The sequence below is a fragment of the Cheilinus undulatus genome, linkage group 7 (assembly GCF_018320785.1).
Source record: "Cheilinus undulatus linkage group 7, ASM1832078v1, whole genome shotgun sequence".
In the NCBI taxonomy this organism is placed as follows: Eukaryota; Metazoa; Chordata; class Actinopteri; order Labriformes; family Labridae; genus Cheilinus; species Cheilinus undulatus.
This window is the reverse complement of record NC_054871.1, coordinates 13,259,442-13,278,560: the sequence shown is the minus strand read 5'-3', so window position 1 is coordinate 13,278,560 and position 19,119 is coordinate 13,259,442. Positions and strand designations below refer to the sequence as shown.

Sequence of the window (19,119 nt, the reverse complement as noted above, 5' to 3'; positions counted from 1 at the left end):
CTGCTGTAACCTTGACTTAATCAGAGCCTCTTTATGACTGCTCTTCTGCTGAGCACATTTTCATAAACGACAGTAAAGAAAAAGAGAAAGAGCCATTTATCCTCCACTTGTTTGCTCTTTCCTCATGGTGGTTTAAGACTCTGGCGCCTCGTGGAGCATAAAGGGCGGCGAGGTTTGCAGAGAAAATGTCTCACACATTCACACCAAATTGATTTTATTCAGAGGTTTATGTTCTCTTGGTGCAAACCAGCAGCTCATTGAAAAGTAATAAATTGTGATGAGACTTGGCTGTTCGCATATGAAGCTGGGGAGCTATAGGCCCAAATTTAAATCAACTCCTCTCCCACTATATTTTCCACCAACTAATTTTCTGTCTGGCTGTGGACTGAAGGAGATGAATTTTCAGCAGACTGAGGGAATAACAGCACCTTAATGTTCCCGCTCAGCCTCAGCTAGTTAAATAATCAAACACATCCACCCATACACAGTCTCAGCCAGCGCAGAGATGAAAACACTCCTGAAGTTACCCCTGCTGCTTCTACTGGTGCAATAATCAAAAAACAAGACAAAATTCTGTTTCCTATTTGGAGAAATATGCGGAAAACAAACTTGTAACCTTTGTGGAGTGGCAGCAAGAGTGGCGAAGGTGGAAGAAAGTAAGGAGTGGACGGCGATGGGCACAGCAAGGTAAAGATTAAAGGAGGGAGACAGTGATAAACCTTTTTTTTCTGAGTTTCTGCCTAATAGATAATGACATAATAGCGTTAAAGCAGCATTATATAAGAATTAGGTTTGGTGCTTTTCAACATTAAATCCTAATGAGCACAGTCGCCCTCTGTTGGACATTAAAAATGATGCAGTTTAAGGATTCAATGCCACTTTTAACAACAAGAGGTTAATTAAACCCGCAACAGTTGGTAACTTAGCCATGCAGCCTCCATTCGCAAACATTTGTGATTCTAAATGGGTTGTTCTGAAACATTACAGTTATTCCATTTCCGGTGTCCGGTGAAGTAAGCCGTGTAATGACAAGTACGCCCACCTGGGGGCTCCATTGGCAGGGAGGTAGATTGACACAACCCAGGTCATGCTCTGGATGTCTTTGTACATTTCGAAGGGCATGGGAAAATAATCTGATGAAAACAAAACAAAAACCACAGCTTTAGGGCGGAGTTACGGGTAGACGTGGTGCCTAAACATGGTTAGGGCAGGTAGGAGGGTTGCCACACCCCCCTGGTTGTCGTGTGTATGTTCTAAGCACCTGAAAACTGTTGGTGGCTGCTGGGTGTATTACCAGGGGTGCAAAGGCCCGGACAAAAGAAATGCTGTTAGGCTCGACCTTGGCTGCTGAGCGACACACGTACATGTCAAATGTGTCAACACTGACTCTGGCCGCCCTCCCTCCTCTCTTCAGCCCGGGGTTGTGGAACATCAGGACCTGTGAAGAACCGTTAGCGCTCTACATGCTTAAAACATCTGCACAGTACTGTAGGTCACTGTAAGAAAACTACAAGCAAAATGACTGCCAAGTCTGGTCAATGTGTTGTGCTTCTGTCCATTTTCCACAAAAAATAAAAAAAAAACATAACCAAATGAACTTAAAAATTGCATGTGCATATTTATAACTACAAATTGGTATATTATGGTGGTTCCTACTCCTATCCACTTCCTACTTACTTTCCTTCCCACCAAGTACCAGTCACATGATCAAATAGTGGAATGACCCCCATCCTGCGGGAATCCCATGGCAATCCTGTGGTCTGTTAGAATACTGAAAAAGACAACTCCTACTGTGGGGCAGTTTAAACTTGTTCTATGGCGTGACTAATAGCGCTTCTCTATTAGGCAGTAAGATGGGTTTGGTGGATGTTGGGAGATGATTGTGCACTTATTTTAACATACTTCACATAAATATATACACATTATATCACATTTACACCGTTTCTGTTCGGTGAAATGCAGCCAAATTCTTCACACTGTACCTTTAACTGGCCTGTACAGAGCCCTGACCTTGACCCCATCGAGCACCTTTGGAAAGAACTGGAACAGAGATTGCACGCCAGGCCTTCTCGTCCAACATCAGTGCCTGACCTCATTAATGCTCTACAGAACGAATGGGAACAAATTCCAACAGAAATTTTCCAAATTTTGTGGGAAGCCTTCCAAGAAGAGTGGAGGCTGTTAGAGCTGCAAAAGGGGAACCAGCTCCATTTTGAAGCATATGTATTTGAATACAATGTCATTATAGTCCCTGCTGGTAGAATAGTTAGGCGTGTGAATACTTTTGTCCAAATAATGTAGTATGAATTATTTTTTCAAATACTTGAAAGTAGTGATAATGCCCACATTTAACCTTATGCAGCCACACACATTAGAAACTGACACAATTGTTATTTTTCACAAGTAAATGCATCAAATTTGACAGTTGTGACACTGCTGGTAGAGATTTCATCAAATAAAATACCTCAAAACTTTTAAAAGGGCAATGCAACTTTTGGAAGAATGCTGCTGTGATATCAGTCAATTTAGGTCACAGAAGACTCCCAATAGTCCATGAAATCCACGAGGGACTGCCTTAAGTACAAATAGGAATGTGTTAAAGTCTTAAACCTAATGTTTGATCAGAGAGGTCAGAGCAGGGTTTGAGCTACTGTGGGGTTAGGATACTTTAGTGAGGATCTTGAGGACAAGAAGATTGCTCTAAGAAGTAGAAGACAAGCAGAGAGAAAAGCTAGATAGGTTGGATACTATGATGCTTTTTAAGATGAAGGCACACATTTTCAGTTTTTCCTAGAAGGCAGTCATCACGTTGCACTTCTTTGTAGTCGTTAAAGTGGTAAAAATAGTTGTGAGAAATGAAAGAGCTCCTGAGAGAAGATTTCACTCTCTCTGCTGGATATATCTAGCCAATTCCGCCTGAAGTGTATGTAAATGTTTGATTTTCAGTTTCTAAAATGGCTGAAGGACAGTCAGACATCTGGTCTTAGAAGCTGCTCAGAAATGAACTTCTGCTCCACCACTATGGCAGCTTGTAAACCTGCACAAGTGAGTAAGAGTGAGCATTAGGGGCATGGGTTTATTAACGGACGAACAGAGAAAGAGAGACGATAGCTGAAGATGATGAATGTGATGATGGCAGAAAGCTCCTGTCATCCATGTCAGAATAACAGGATGAATGATGGGAGATTTCTCTACTGAGCTGAAACCTTTTCATTGCTTGGGAAGCATAATGTGGACAGAAGACAGGTCATTAACAAGATGATGTACGGCTCGCTGTAGAGAAAATATATGAAGCACAGCTCAGTCATACAGAGACGGGCGGATTATGTGATTTGTCTTTTGGTCTTGAGCTCCATCAAACTGTTTGGTCTGAGACTACAGTGGGCTTAATAAGGCTGCCAAAATGGTCCGTACTTTGATACTTGCACATAAGCTATCGGAGAACGATAGTATCAGCAAATGCAGAGGCTTTAAAAAAAATCTCAAGCAAACTCCTTAACTGGCTGTGTCAGAAACTACACATTACAACATAGTGCTGAGTGTGAGAGCACTAAATGAGGCTGTTCACTGAGTGTGATGAGGTTTTTGGTGAGCTGGGAAATGATCTGTCAATTTTTCAAAATATAAGTGAAATGTAAGCGTAAATCAGTCTGGGTTCAGAATGCTGAACATCCATTCATAACCCAGGAAGTACAGGAAGTCATTTGCACTATGTGCTGAAGTCAGATCTTACAACATGGCGTCCTGCCATCAATCCTCCCAAGGCTGGCATGTAAGGTCCAATACAGCTCTAGTGTGGTTTTCAAAGAAATAACGGCTAGATTATTTCTGTGGCGGGACTACTTTTGTTTTCAAACAACAATGGTGTTCTGAAACTGTTTCTGTGCCAGTCTTTTGTTAGAGTAAATGTTGCTTGTCTACTTGGCAACTCTGCATAACTTTCCTTTCAATTATACTCTGCAAAAAATGTAAAAACATCAGATAATGAGCAATGTTAACTCATGCAATCCCACCTTGTTCTCTGTCTCCCTCGCTGACATTTTTCTTTTCATATACAGTCATGTATATAAGTTTCAGGCATGGATTCATCACTGGGCCTGATGTACTACAGCCCCGGACTGGAGAGAGGGGGGAGGGTGGCCAGAGTCAAGCACGACATATGTTGACACCCACATGTGTTGCTAAAGCCAAGGTCAAGCTTGACGGCATCTCTTTTGTCTTGGCCGTTTCACCTGTGGTAATACGCCCTGAGACTGCCGGCGGTTTCCAGGCCCTTGGGACATCCACAGTACGAACCAGGGACTCATGGCAACCCTACTTCCTGCCTAGATGTTACCTGAGACTGTGCTTACTCGCCATTGTATTGTTTTCAACAGATTCTTTTCCTATGCCCTGGTAATATGCAAGGACATCCAGAGCACAACCAGGGTTGGGTCAGTCCTCCTTCCAGCTGAATGGTACCCACAGGCAGCTTACCCACCTATGCCTTAATGCAGCCTCAATCTTTGGCATAAAACATGCCTCTAAGCTCTGCATGAATTAATGGATGGATCGAGGGATGAATTTAGCACAAGTAAGGACATTTGTGTTTGGTAGATTATTTTTTTTTGTGTTAAAAGTGCTTCTTGGCAAAACTGAATGGATGATGGATAGATGGATTCAAATAAAAATTTCCCAAAAAAATCAGGTGCAATCAGTAGGTGGCAGCATGTTTCTGTAATGTTTTGTGACCAGCAACCAAAGAGGGAAAGCATTAGCTTTAAAATGTGGCATTTACGTAACCTTGCAAAGCAGATGGATATGCCGGTTCTGTGTTTCTCACTGGCGAATCCATCTTGCAAACAGTACTTTCGGGCGCGGCAGAGTCGCGTAAGCAAGCAGCAACAAGAGGCCGGTGCAGTTATGGCAGAAGACAGTGTGGATGCTGCTAAAACGCCAGTTTTATCAGAACTTGACGACATTTCTTCATTAAAAGAAGAACAAAGACCAGCAGTGAGTTGTTTTCTTTTCAAAAACAACAAAAGTTGTGTACTGCCATGTCTACCTCGGTAGCGGTGACAACATCATGTGTTTTGTTGCACTAATTGGTCCATAAAGATGTGACAGACAGAGCATTCATCCAATCACCCTTAGAGTTTTGTTTTCAAAGGCACTGCCCTTTCCCTAATGCTTTCTATCAGTGGTTTTCCAGATGGTGTGTCAGGTTAGCAATTATGTACTTCCCCTCCTTTTTCTGACCTCATTTAGAGCCACAGCGTTGTTCTTTGACACATCGTGGACATAAAACAAGCGAGTTATGATTAAAGCACACCTTTTAAAAGTTGTTTAAGAAGCTGAAAGACAAATGACTGCAGCGCTACAATCAACACACATAAGCCGATCCAATGCAAAACACAGTGTGTGCTAAAGCCCCTGACAAGCTGACAGAGACACTTTGCAGAGTGAGCACACTCGCTGTATGTTGCTGTTATTACAGCCATTACACCTGAAGATCAAAGAGCATGCTTTACTTGTTTACTGTGCTTAATTACTACAGTACAAGTGGGTCACCAAGCTGCTCCTAATGCCAGAGCAAAACATGCAGAACCTGACTCTGACTGAGCTTTTGTCTGTCACACATCACTGTACTACACCAGCAGTGTAAGCACACAACACATGCATCTAAAGCAGTGATGATGGGATTTCAAAAATTTATTCTGAAGAAGAAACTGCAAGTGTGGCTCATGAGGTAGAGTCTGTTGTTTTGGAATTGGAGAGTTCTGATCCCCAGCTGCCACAGTCGATTACATGTAAGCAATTCTGATTTGCTCCCACTGCGTGTGTCAATGTGTATGGATGCATAGATAATACTGATGCTCAATTCTCTCTGAATGGGTTGGTTTGATCTGAGTAATAAAAGTGCTCTTAGTCCATTTAAGTAAATCTGAGCTACATTTACTTACATTCTCAGCCTATTCATCTCAGTTTTATTCACTTCACATACTTTAGATGTATTTACAGGTTTAAGTTAGATTTACTTGACTCACACAGATGGAAATTTGGACACATCAAACTGACAAAAGTGGCCAGATTACTGAGTGTATGCAGCTCTGACTTAATGATGAACTGGTCAGATGTTGGGCCTCATGGGTTGAATGTTGTGTACTTGAGTCAACTTGTACTCCAGAATAAACTGAGTAAATATTGGAGGTACAAGGTTAAAGACTATCTGCGATTACTCTCAACCCACCTCTGTACTTTCATTGTCAGGCAATCACACACGTCACCAAGGACTAGAACCACCTGGTGGTTGTTCTAGTTTTTCATTTGGTCTTCTTGATTGTGGGGGTAGAAAATGTCATTATAAAGTGAGTCATGCTTCCTTATAGGATTAAATAGAAACAGGAGACTGGATTAAACCTTTGACTGTGAATGCAGGGTATACTTTTCTCATTTAATGTACTTGTGATCTGTTATTTCATATGTTGGTTTATGCTGCCCTCCTGACCACTTGTTCATTTAACACCACCGTGATATGCCCTGACCTAATAAAGGCATTTAAACTACATCTTTATGAGTGATCCATGTTTATCTGCCTACAGGGATGTGACGAATGAGGCTGATCTTATTAATAGCATCCATCCAAGTGAGTGCAGAGTTATTATAGGAGGGAGGAAGGGTCATCTGATTTCACAGAAGCACTGCTTTAAAGGAGCAGCAACTGGATCTATTCATTAAAACCTCCTGAGAGGGAAATAACAGCTCATCTGCACCCAGGGACTCGACAGCAGCAGGGGATCAGATCTATCTGCTTCTCACACTTGTTGCACTTTGAATTCTCTCCCAAACTTTTTTCACAGACTTTCAAGATCATCCCTTTTTTACCAAAAGATCCCACTTTGAGAGATCTTTTCTGAAGCATCATCTTAGTGTTAGACATGTACAGCAGCATCAGCAGCTTCCTCCTGTGCAGCTGCCTCATCTCCACGGACGGACCACATCCTCCCTCCCTCTCTCTCTCTCTCTCTCTCTCTCTCTCTCTCTCTCTCTCTCTCATAGGGAAACATCAAACAGGAAAAAAGCTAAAATAAGAAACCCCAACTTGTGGGATTTTGCTGTCTCCTAAATCATGACAGCCATAAATCCCCTGAGGAGTCTGTACTCCCTTTCAAAAACAAAGCCCCCCGCGGTGGTCGGATCAGACCCAGCCAACTGTTTAATTCACAGAGTTCTCAGAATAAGCGCCTTGAGGAGCAGGACTTCCTTTAATTACTAACAGGGAAAACCAGGTTGCAGCAAAGTTCAAAACCAACATGCAGCTGCTGACTTTACTTCCCCTTTGTATAGTGATTCACAATGATGGCATGATTTACTTCTACGAGAAAAGCTGAAACTAGAATAATAAGCAAGTTAATTTTCATTTTCCAATCACTAAACCCTCCCCAATGTGAGGATGTGATTTTTTTTTCTCAGCTTTACATCACAAAAAATGTAATATTTTGATCAGCGAGAGAGAGGGGAAACTGAAATGCATCATTTTAGACTTGAGGAAATAAAAACCAGCACTGTTTGACATTCTAATTGATAAAATAGAAGTTGTTTACTGAGGAAAATATTTGGGGGACAAACAACAGACAAAAAAATAGATCACAAGTTACAGCAATGATTGGTTTGGCTTTAAGTGAGATCCACTAGTGCATACTAGGAAGGATGTCAGTGCCACCAACATGGGTAATACAGGCATCATTTATTGTAGGGCTGGGAAATTAATCAGGTTTCATTATCATGATCTCAACAGCAATCAAAATAATAGGTATAGCTATTAAAATGACTGATTTATTTTTGGTCCTGCTCTATTGTGAGCTCAGTGTGAGCTGGCATGTTGTCTTAATAAATAATGAAGCCGTTTTTCCACAGTCATGGTCTCTTTCTTTTGACTCTTGCTAGCAGTTTTTCTACACAGGAACATCTGGGGAGTAATTTTTCCAGAGTTAAAAATATTTTACTCAATAATAGTAAAATTAATCATTTTTGAGTTTATTTATTACCAGCCACTGTAAGAGTTGGAGTAAAAACAGATGAATTTCTGCTAGTAAAACTTTAAACACACCCACTCAGGTTTGAATTCAGCTGCCATCGCGGATGGACGGTCACGGCTGCAGCTCGTAAGGCGTCCCAGCTGCACCTAATCTTTAGCAATCAAGATCTCACCTGATGATGACTTTCAGACACCTGTGTACTGCAGCTTCTCGTCAGGTGACCTGGCTCCTCTTCAACCTTTGAATCTAGTGATTTTTCACTGAGTTTTTTTTTTTTTTTTGCCTTGTCTTACTCCATTTTGTCCTCTTTTGTGCAGTGCCACCAGCCAGTTCTCTCACCATCATTTGAAATGTTGCACTTGTCAAATAAACTCCTCTAACCTTACTATCTTGTCTCTGCACTGCTTTCGGGTCCTTGTCATATGTTCATCACAGTTGTTTCTTTAATATTAAGTCTAATACCTATGTACAGAAAAAACAGGTATTTTGTTGTTCCACTATTTATAGGTGAAGCAGTGATAATTTCATCGATTAAAACTATGACTAAAACTATTCGTTGACAGGCTTTTTTTCCATGACAAAAACAAGACTAAGACTAACAAAAATAGATCTGTGATGACTAAAACTGACAAAAACTGAGTTTAGTTTTCATCAAGATGACTAAAACTAGACTAAAATGTAATTTAGTTTTTGTCTGACATTCAAAATCTGTGATATTTCTCCACTGTGGGTAAATCTGTGAAAAAATAATACATCCATACCGCTTCTTCCTCTCAGCTGTAGAAAGCAGGGACCCCAGGTTAGACAGGGTGCAGAGAACACACTCCCATGATTTGGGACCAGATTTAGGCAAGAAAAAAAATGCTTGGACTAAAAGTAAAGACAAAAATATGAGATCTTTTAATGGACTAAAACTCAACTAAAATGTTTTGAGTTTTCGTCGACTAAAACTAGACTTAAACTAGAAAGGATAGAAATGACTAAATGCATTTCATTTAAAGACTAAAACTAATACTAAAAATAAAAACAGCTGCCAAAATTAAAACTGAGGTGGAGAGGCAGCAGAATTATCTATTTAGAGTCAAATATACATCTATGTAAAGAAGAACATTCATCTATTTAGAGTCAGATACAGCACTTTCATTGACTAAAACAGAAACCTTTCTGCTCCATTACTGTGATGGAGCGGAGACAGACTGAACACATATCTGGTGAAATGTAGGGGTCAGTTACTGTAGGAAGGGATTCAGCTGCTGTTTTATTCTTTTTTTTTTTTTTAATTTGAAGTGAATGCATTGCTCAACTTTTAAGCTAATCATTTCCAAAACCTTCGAAAAAACATATGAACTTCAATCAGTAGCTAGCAGTGAACTAAAGACGCCCTTTATTAGAAACTTACAGCAGTTTTGAGTGAATACCCAACCTGTGAACCATGTGGTTTCATCCTCATAAGCACAGCCTCGTTATATTTAATAGTACACCTCATGATTGTGAACATGATTTTTCCCCTAATCAAGTGGCCCTGAGTCACCAAATTGGCTTTATAACTGATTACCTTGTTGATTAAGTCTGTTTTCCCTGCAGCCATTACTTTGTTTTGTAGTTCAAAATACAGACAGAAAAATAGAGAAGCAAAGACGAGACAATACCAAGGCAGACTGTGCACCCGCTGCAGCCAACAGGAGGTGGAAACAGAGCTGCACTTTCTAACCACCAGTCCTTTAAACAAGGACACCAGAGTCAAGTTTTTTTCCCACCTTTCACCATGAACCAAAAATAATTCATCAGGATACACAACAAACAGAAGTTTCAATATCTGCTGGGTAAAGTTTAGGACTGTGTTATGAACGCCTAAATCAAATTTCAGTCAAATAAAACATCTCTAAGTTTATGAAATTAAGCTTCAAAATCATGAAAAATGAGGCAGTGAAATCTGCTCCAGGATGGTGTGGGCGTCTGTTGAATGAGGTGAAGCCACGCCCACTCAGTAGAAAGAAATACAATCCTCTCAGATTTAACAAATATTACAATCTGAATGTTTGTTGACTTTATGATCAGAGTGCAGCTGCCTGGCTCTGCGGCTCTGTATTTTTTTAATCATAATTTTTAAGTTAAACTCAGATTTTTGATACCTAAACCAATTGTGTTACTTCTTTGGCTATTGTAATTTATTTGTACACTGCTTTGGCAATGCAATCAGACATTCCATGTTGATAAAGCTTGCTGAATTGAATTGCATTTCAAAATAAAAGATCTTTACTGTAATTCTACCTGCCTCAAAGAGCTCATTTACTACTCACTGAAAAGTGCCAGTTCAGCACTTTTTGCATTAAATGTCTGATTTCTGTGCTCCACTCTAGACCTTTCTCAACCAGTAAGATGAAACAAATACTCGACTGGAATGAGGCAGAAATGAGAGGGTAGGTGCTAACAGGCATGCATGAGTGATCTGACAGAGAGAGGACGATGAGCCAAAGAAGCAGAAGATAAAGAAAGGTTGAGGGTGTAATATTAGGTACTTAGGGGGTTAAAAGATGACCTAGAGAAGAAAAGTTAGAAATTATACAGGTATTTAATAAATTAGGGTGATCAGCACTGATGCATGATTATCAGTGCTACCAAAAAAAGGACAATGAACAGCATTGTGGGGGGATTACAGAGAGCTTTATAAAGCTTTATACACAGCTTTTCTCTGTGTACAAAACAAATATCTTTGTAGATCAAAATTAAAGATCTTAACTGTGCTTTTTCCCACCTCAGAGAGCTTTAAGATGACCAAACAAGGTGATGGGACAGGACAAGAGACAACTGCTACACAGCTGTGAGGAAGGCGAGTCGGAGATGGTCCACACACAGAAAAGCGGCCAGGTTTAGAAATGCATTAAGCATGATCAGCTGGTGAGAGAGCGCCAGTGCTCTGCTGAAATGAGGCAAGAGTGAAGGAAATACTGACATGCAAACAAGAGAGTGATTAAAAGGATGATGACCTAAAGAAGCAGAAGACATAAGGTCTAATGTTCTAGGTACTGAAGGGGTTAAAAGATGTTGAATATTAGACAGGTATCTAATTAATTAGAGTAATCAGCACTGATGCTTGATAATCAGTGTGCTGTTAGTGCTACCAAGAAGGATCATGAGTAGCATTACAACTGATGAACTTGTTGATTAAACCTTGCTTTTCTCTGCATGCAAACAAAGATCTTAAATTTAGAGAGCTTTAAAGGGCCTCGGTTTTCAACAAACAAGGTGACGGGACAGGACAAGAGACAGCTGCTGCACAGCTGTGAGGAAGGCGGGCTGGGGATGGTCCACACTTGAAAGAGTGGCCACTTTCAGTGATGCATTTATTGCAAATCAGCTGGTGAGAGAGCGCCAGGGCTCAGCTGAAAAGAGGCAAGAAAGAGGGGGGAAGGACTGACATGCATGCAAGAGAGTAATTAGACAGCAGATGGATGAAAATGTAAAGAATTCTAAGACTTACAGAGGGTTAGGGTCTAAGAGACTGCTGGAATTTAAGATGCATGACTGAAGAGGGAAGCCTACAGGCATCATTGGAGTATTCAGCAAAGAAAATAGAGCATTTTAAGCACATGTTACAAATACAAGACAATTTATTAGCTGGAAAACATCAAGAAAAGAACTAAAAATGATTGGTGTTTGGCTTTTATTTCTAATTAATCAGCAAAATGATCAAAAGTTCTTCTAGTTTGGTAGATGTGCAATCTCTAAGTTTCATTTTAATTAGTACTTTTCATGTTGGATTGATTGCACACATCTTTGACTTTGGGAACTCATTATTTGTTTTTGCTTTTTTTTTTTGTCACATTTTAATGGCATTGTTTCTTCATATTTTTGGTGACAAAATCAACAGTGATAAACTATGCTTTGGTTTTGTTGTTCTTAAATTTATCTGCAAAGAAACTGAAGCACTTTTTCCACTATTATTGGCATCTAATAGATCCAAGGTACACATTTTGCTTGAAAAAAAGCAGCAAATAATCTCTTTTCTTTTAATTGACCTTATTTTGTCCATTGAAAGACTTTGATTTCCCTTAACACTCAGTAAAACAGACTAAAAGTTAAGTTTTTTTGGAAATAACTGATCCTTAATGTTGGACAACTGTACGCAGTTAACTAGTTTTGCAGAGTAAAGCAGCATAAATACTTTCTTGTTTGAATTTTCTGTCTAAATCAGCTGATCTCTCATCACTCAAAGAGCTCAAAGTCTCAGCAACAGTCACAAGCAGCCAAACAGCTTCACTATGTCTCCATTGTTAGCCCACACCCTTACACCAAGTGATGTCTTAGAGTAATAATAAACCATAGGGGTCCTTTCTAACAAAGCAACAAAAACTCCCCCTCAGCTTTCCAAGAATTCAGCGCACGAGCCTCTCACCTTGTGCACCTGTCCCACAGGAGCCGAGCAGCAGCGCGCCGATCAGCGCTCTAATCCCCGCGGATCTTTTACTCCCTAAAGGCATGATGAAGCGACAGGATGCTGCGGAGTATAATCCAGCCTGTCCGAGGGAAAAACAAGTCCGCCCTCCTTCCTCTACTCCTCCTGATCGCTGCTCTCCTCTCCTCTTGCTCTCCTCCTCCTCCTCCTCCAGCTCCGCTCCGGTGCGCTGCGCTGCGCTGCAGTGTGTGCTCCTGCTGCCTCGGTGTAGAGGGGCAGTCCGGCTCCTGATGAGGAGGATGCTCTCACACTGCCTGCACTCCGACAACTGATGAAGGGAGAAGAGGAGGAAGGGATTTTACGAGACTGCTGCGGGTTCGAGTGGAGAGGAACGCCTCCCTCACCAATCGAGGGGGAGCTCAGAGTTCTTGGAGAGTCACAGAGAACGAGAGAGAGAGAGAGGGAGCATGTGGCTGCTGTTTGAATGTCTAACTCTTGAGTGATGTGGCGCTCACTAAAATCAATACAAGTCCCACATTTCTTTCATTTGACCCAAACTGCAGAGGAGAAACTCTGGGGCACATTTAGGAACAAAGGGGGCCTGGGCATGTTGATTCAGGAGCCCCCCTCCACAGGTAAAAATAAAAGAAATGCTACACCCACAAGTGAAAAAATATTGTCAAGGGTTTTTTAGGTTTGTTGTGTCTCTTTGTGGTTGTCTTCAGAGTCATCACAGTCTATTGCATATCGATTGAGATTCTTTTTGTCTCTGCCTTTGCTTTGTGTTGCTATTATCCCATTTAGTCAGTGCATTAACACTGATTTATATCCTTACATCAATGCTTAGTGAAAACAGGTGTGCGGAGGTGGTCTTGGATGCCTAATCATGATTGGTTGTGCAGGCTCAACATGTACTGGCACCACTTTCCTCCTTGTAATCTAAAGAATGGCTTTTTCATGTTGGTTTAGCTTATGTTGGAGTCATGGGAATTTCAGCTCTTTTTCGTGATCAGATTTTTTGACTCAGCTCAATAATAAGAGCCAGTCTTTTGGCCCTCACATGAAATTCAGTTGGCACCATTTGTCCTTTTAATTTCTTTAAAGCAACAACAAAAAGGGGCAGGAAAAAAAAGAGCTTTGAGCTGGCTGCCATCACCAATAAAACGAGTCAGCTCAAAGGACTGGTTTGTCCGTAAACATTACATCACAAGTCGCTTGTAACTTAACATCTTGAAATGAGTCGCCATTCAATCACAACAGTACCCCACAAGATTTAACAGAAATGGCAAAACTGGGGAGAAAAGCTGTTAAAAAGGCACCACAAGCTCTTTAAACGGTCGACGACTGCTCAGCACCACCAGCAAGTGTCCTGAGGACTTTGCCCCATCGCCTTCATGTGACGTGCAGCTTATCTAACAGCTGCAGTGTCAAAGTACTACCCCTACACAGATCTCTCATTTGTAGGTGTTTTTGTGTGATGTAGCTCAAGGGCGCGAGGTGCAAATCCCATGACCTGGGGCTCTGGAGACAAGGGGCGCCAAACTCTTCATCTGCAATAGCAAGTGTGTAACCTGCAATCCTTGCAGGGGCTGTAGATGCTCTTGTGGGGGCTCTTGAGGAGGCTGAAATGTGCAGGCACAAATGCTCGTCTCCAGGGCCAAAACAAAGATCCAGACACTTGGGGATGGCTTGGATGCTGCCATCGAATCTGTGAATGGTAAGAGAGTGGAGGTTGTGGAGTAGTCCACGCACCATGGCAGCGTAATCCATCGATCTGCTGACTGCGAAGCAGAGATCAACCACAGACTTGGATTGCATATGGGGCAATTGGTTTGCTGGGTAAGACAGTTTGGGTTGCGGTATTTGGGCATGAGGACAAAAGTCCAAATCTTTCAGTCCTTTCTCCTCCCGGTCTTGCTACACTCTTGCGAGGCCTGGACGCTGACTGATGGCCAGAGGTGTAATAGGCGTCTGGACTCCTCCTATGACTTCTCTTTGGCGCATTTTTGGGTATCACCAGCAAGACCGTGTGTCCAATACTGATGTGCTCTGGAGAGCGTGGGTCGGCGGGGTCGGCTGTACTTCTATGAGCAACAGGCGTGCTTTCCTGCATCTGATCCACGTTATACTGGGTGCCCATGACCTTGTGGACTAGTCCTGACATCAGTGTTGTGGGGGGTCAGCTGGGAGAATACTAGAGATACACAGGCAATTACTGTAAGTTACAGAGGATCTCAGATGATTAGGTGTAATGCAAAAGTAATGTAACTCTACTTTTTTAGAAGTGACTACTGATGTGTAATGGATTACTTTTTTGAGTTACTACCCCAACACTGCTATGACAATTCTGGTCCCATACTTTCCCTGCCTCTTGTTCTTTCATGCTTCTGTGTCGTACGCCCCTTCACCTCCCTATCACTGCCCTTGTTCACAGAATCATTAGCCATCACCTCCTCACACATTCGGTCCATGCAAGTCTTCAGTCACCACCAGCAGTTTCTGGACTCTGTGGGGGAGTTATTCTGCTGCTGTTGCTCAGATCAGTCATTCCTTGATCTTTAAATCTCCCCATAGAGTCAAGGGCCAGAGAACTTCACACACAAACTTCTTTTTCTGTCTTTTGTGTAGTGCTGTCTATTTTTTATGTCTCTTTGTGGTTATTTTGTGCCTCTAAGTAGTATTTTTGTATCTCTTAATTGTGATATTATGTTTCAAAATAGTTTTTTCTCTCAGAATGAAGTCTCATTCTTGATTTTTCATCTATTTTTGTAGTTTATTTTTGCCTTTTGTCATATGCACACAGTAGCCTCCACTTTACATAACACACTCCAATGAACCCCTAAAAACAGACAGGATGCTAAGCTGGATGCTGTTATAGTTTTGTCTGTTTATGGTTAGTTTTGGGAAGCTTTGTAAGTTAATTCTTAAGCCCATCTATGTGTTTGTAGCTGCTTTATGTGTCGTTGTTGTCATTTATGTCCCATTTAACTTGTCTTATGTTGTTTTGGCTATTTTTCTACTCCTCTGCCTTAGTTCCTGCCCCTTTTGGTCATTATTTGTCTCTTTGTGGTTATTTTCTGCTGTTAAAGCTGTTTTCACACACACAGTCCTGCAAATGTCTAGAAAATGATAGGACAGCCTGCCCCTAAAATCTTCCTGAGGTGCTTTTTCACACATTCTCCACAGTTCAAATTGAGTGAGACCGCACTACATCATAGAAAATGATGCTGCTGAAATCAAAGAAACTACAGTCTGGCACTAGCTTTGTTCACATATGCACTCCTGAAAATTTGAAGAAATTTTAGGTGGACTGAGCCCCAAATCTTCCTGAGTTGGTTGTTCACACATGCACCCCTTAGTGGGAGACAGCTTTGTTGGACAGGAGGGGTTAGGTGGGTCACAGGAGGCCTGACAGGTGGAAAGAATGATACAATAGTGGTGCAGAAGAGAGCTCCACAAAATGATGAAGTGGCAATATTTGCCTTGTGTGGTTCATCATCTTCAACAATGAATGTGCAGAGAACATACTGAAAAACAGCAAACAAAGTTGTTTTATTGCATATGTGGCAATCACAACAGTCATTTATTATATGGTCGGGCTGCGCGCAAGTTGCAGGATATAAACCCCTCCTTTTAGCTGACTGTGAAGTTTCCTGACTATTTCCTACTGCATTCACACATTAGCTCACCTCGAATTCATGTGGACAGTTTACAAGGGGGCTGATGGGAAAAATTCTGAGGAAAGTCTGGGTTAAAAATCTGACTATTATTCCATTTTCCTGGACAGTCTGGCTGCAGACTGCAGATCTCAGACGACCCCCTTGCAGACCACTACAGACACTGCATCTGTCAAAACAGAAGTACATGCTAAAACAAACTTCTGGTTAGGCTTAGGTTTAAGGTTAGGGTAGATGGTTGTGAAGTGAAAACTCAAAACCCGAACCTGCACAACCTGATTATAAATAATAAAGCTGAGTGAACAGTCAGCTTACAGGAAAAAAATAGCTCATCCTCTAATGTGTCCTCCCCTTATGTAGCTAAGAAAAGCAAGTCAAGCTACAGTAGCTACATAGATAATGTAGCTACTGCAGCTTAAGCCTTTATCTACTGACCCGGTGCCGGCGCTATGTTTTATATGTCCAGAGTATTATTACCGTAACTCTGTCAAAGTTTGTCCGATCAGAAAAATTCCAAAGGCGTTGGAAAGCTGAGAATTGTGGGCATGCGCACATATATGGTTCATTACGGTGCTCACAACCATATGACGTGCGCATTCATAGAAAAACACCAGAAGTATCGCGAGACGGCTACATGGATTCTCAACACTGTAACTCCTCGAAAGTTTGCTCAATCTAAAAAATTCCAACGCTGACAGAGAGCGGAGAATCTGCGCTTTCCGGCGTGTGAGAGTGAAGGAAGAGAGTAAAAGGAGACAGAGCGAGAGTGGTGTTTAGATAGTGGCATTTGTGGGTGTCTGTCATGTGCAATAACAATATGTTATTCAGAATGTTGAGAATGCATTTTTCCACCTTTATTTGCACTCATTTTCACCTATGTATATAGTTATCTTTTGCACTGTGGTTTGCACACCCAGAGTCCTAGACTCAAAAATGACTGGTGATTGTTCTAAACATGTATAGGTTCATATTTCAAATGTCAAATCAAAACTTCATGAGCAATAACAAAATTTCTTCTCATAAAAGCCATGAAAAACAAATCCATTTTGGGTTTTTCTTCTTTTAAACTCATGACAATTCCATATAATGTGTAATAATCATTAACCAGATGTTGAAAAGTCTAGTTCAAGTACTCCTACAAAAGCTCTCAGACTTAGGGCATTTCCTGACTATTTTACAGCCATAATAACAAAATATGTCCAAATCGCCATTTTTAGACTCAGTAGGTAAAGGGTTAATTTGCTTTATATTTAGCTATGTTATCTTCGAAGCTAACATAGCTATTTTTATGTTTCACTTTGTCAGTTTGTCTCTCTGTAGCTGTTTGTCATCATCAAGTGTCTCTTTGCAGGCATTTCCATTCCTTTTGGAGTCTTTCTAGCCTTTTCATCGTCAATTTATGTGTTTTTAGATATTCTGAATCTCATTAGGATGTGTTGTCTCTTACAGAGAGGTTTTGCTGCTGATGCCCTAAGATCCTTGACTCCCTGCCCCTGTGTCTCTGACCGGGGGGCCCTTAGGTAATCCATCCTGAAGGAAATGCAACGCATATTAACTTTTATGTTGCTTTTCAAACCAGCATGATTCTGGGACACTAAATATGCAGTACATCTCCCTGTGAGGCAGACTGGACAACAGTTTGCCTCTAAACTTGTTGCTAAATCCCACTACTTGCTGTAAAGTCCAATTTCAGGTGAACACAGAGAAACTTTCCTCCTGCAGCAGACAAATATGAAAACAGCCTTCTGGTGTCAAAGCGTACACATACATCACTCTGCACAGTGAAGGTCAGGCATCGCAGCGAAGTGACAATAGGCACATTTTTGAGTGGACGGGGACTTTAAATTTATCACCGCATCACTGCTTGAGGACACTACAAAGTGCTGCAATGACTTCCTGAGTGCCTCCTCTTTCATGGCTTTATTTAGCAGGACGCTGCCTGCCGGGGCCCTAATGTTACACTTCAATGGTTCCTTTTCACACAAGAGGGGCATACAGACAGCCCAGGTGCCCCTCTGGTACTCATCATTAGGCGTCATATTTTTCAGTGTTTATGACTCTTCTTTTATATCTGTTTGGAAAGCTAATGCACATTCCTCCTATGAAAAACCTACATTTACATTTCAAATCCTCACCTCAAGATGTGATTAATCCACAGTGGTGCAGTGCAAAGGTGATGATTGCACAGGACTGTGCTCCTGAGGAATATTAATGAAGAAATATGGTGAGATTTAAAACCTTTTCAACTCCCTTTACAAAACAAACAGGTGTCTCTGACATCTATTATGATAAATACTATTCTGGTTTTTGTGTGAACCAAATGGAATACAGTGAAAAAAACAACGCTTTATCCTGTAAGATCTGATGGTGTGCAAATGTTTGAGGATACAGATATTTCTCAGATGATACTGCATGCATAAAATTTATGTAACAAATCCCTTAAAATGACAGATTCCTACATAACACTGATTACAGATCTGGCAAATGTCATCACTGGATTATTGGGCACCAATACACAGAAATACAAAGATAATTGAGGGATTTACTGATCTGGAATATTGACTTGGAGCCTGATATGCTCTGGAGTATGGCATATTTGTGGGAAAGGAGAGCATGTTTACCTTTTTGTCAGAAGTGTCAATAAAACATAATTTTTACCCTGATATGTGTACAATTCAAGGAAGTCTCCTTTTACCACATTCCAAATCATTATGCAAATTGGATTTTAGTGTCATAAACATTCAATTTTTGTTACTTTTTTATTTTTGTTACTCATGGATGGTATTGTGTCTGAGGGCTCTTTGGATCACTGAAATCAATCTCCAACACCTGTGATAATTAGTTTGCCAGGTGAGCCTAATTAAAGGAAAACTACTTAAGAAGGACGTTACACATTATTAAGCAGGCCACAGGTTTCAGGCAATATGGGAAAGAAAAAGGATCTCTCTAAACCAAAAAGCATCAAATAGTGCAATGCCTTGGACAAGGTATGAAAACATTAGATATTTCAGAAAAACTTAAGTGTGAT

General features: G+C 41.0%; 1 protein-coding gene across 1 annotated transcript in view; it reads right to left on the bottom strand.

The window, feature by feature from the left end:
• LOC121512245 (contactin-associated protein-like 4) overlaps positions 1–12,690 on the bottom strand; it is a 227,242-nt gene extending 214,552 nt beyond the window's left edge. The window contains exon 1 of the mRNA XM_041791414.1: positions 12,415–12,690. Coding sequence (XP_041647348.1) covers positions 12,415–12,499 — 85 coding nt within the window. The 5' untranslated portion in view covers positions 12,500–12,690. The remainder of the gene's footprint in view (positions 1–12,414) is intronic.
• Between the last annotated feature and the right edge of the window lie 6,429 nt (positions 12,691–19,119).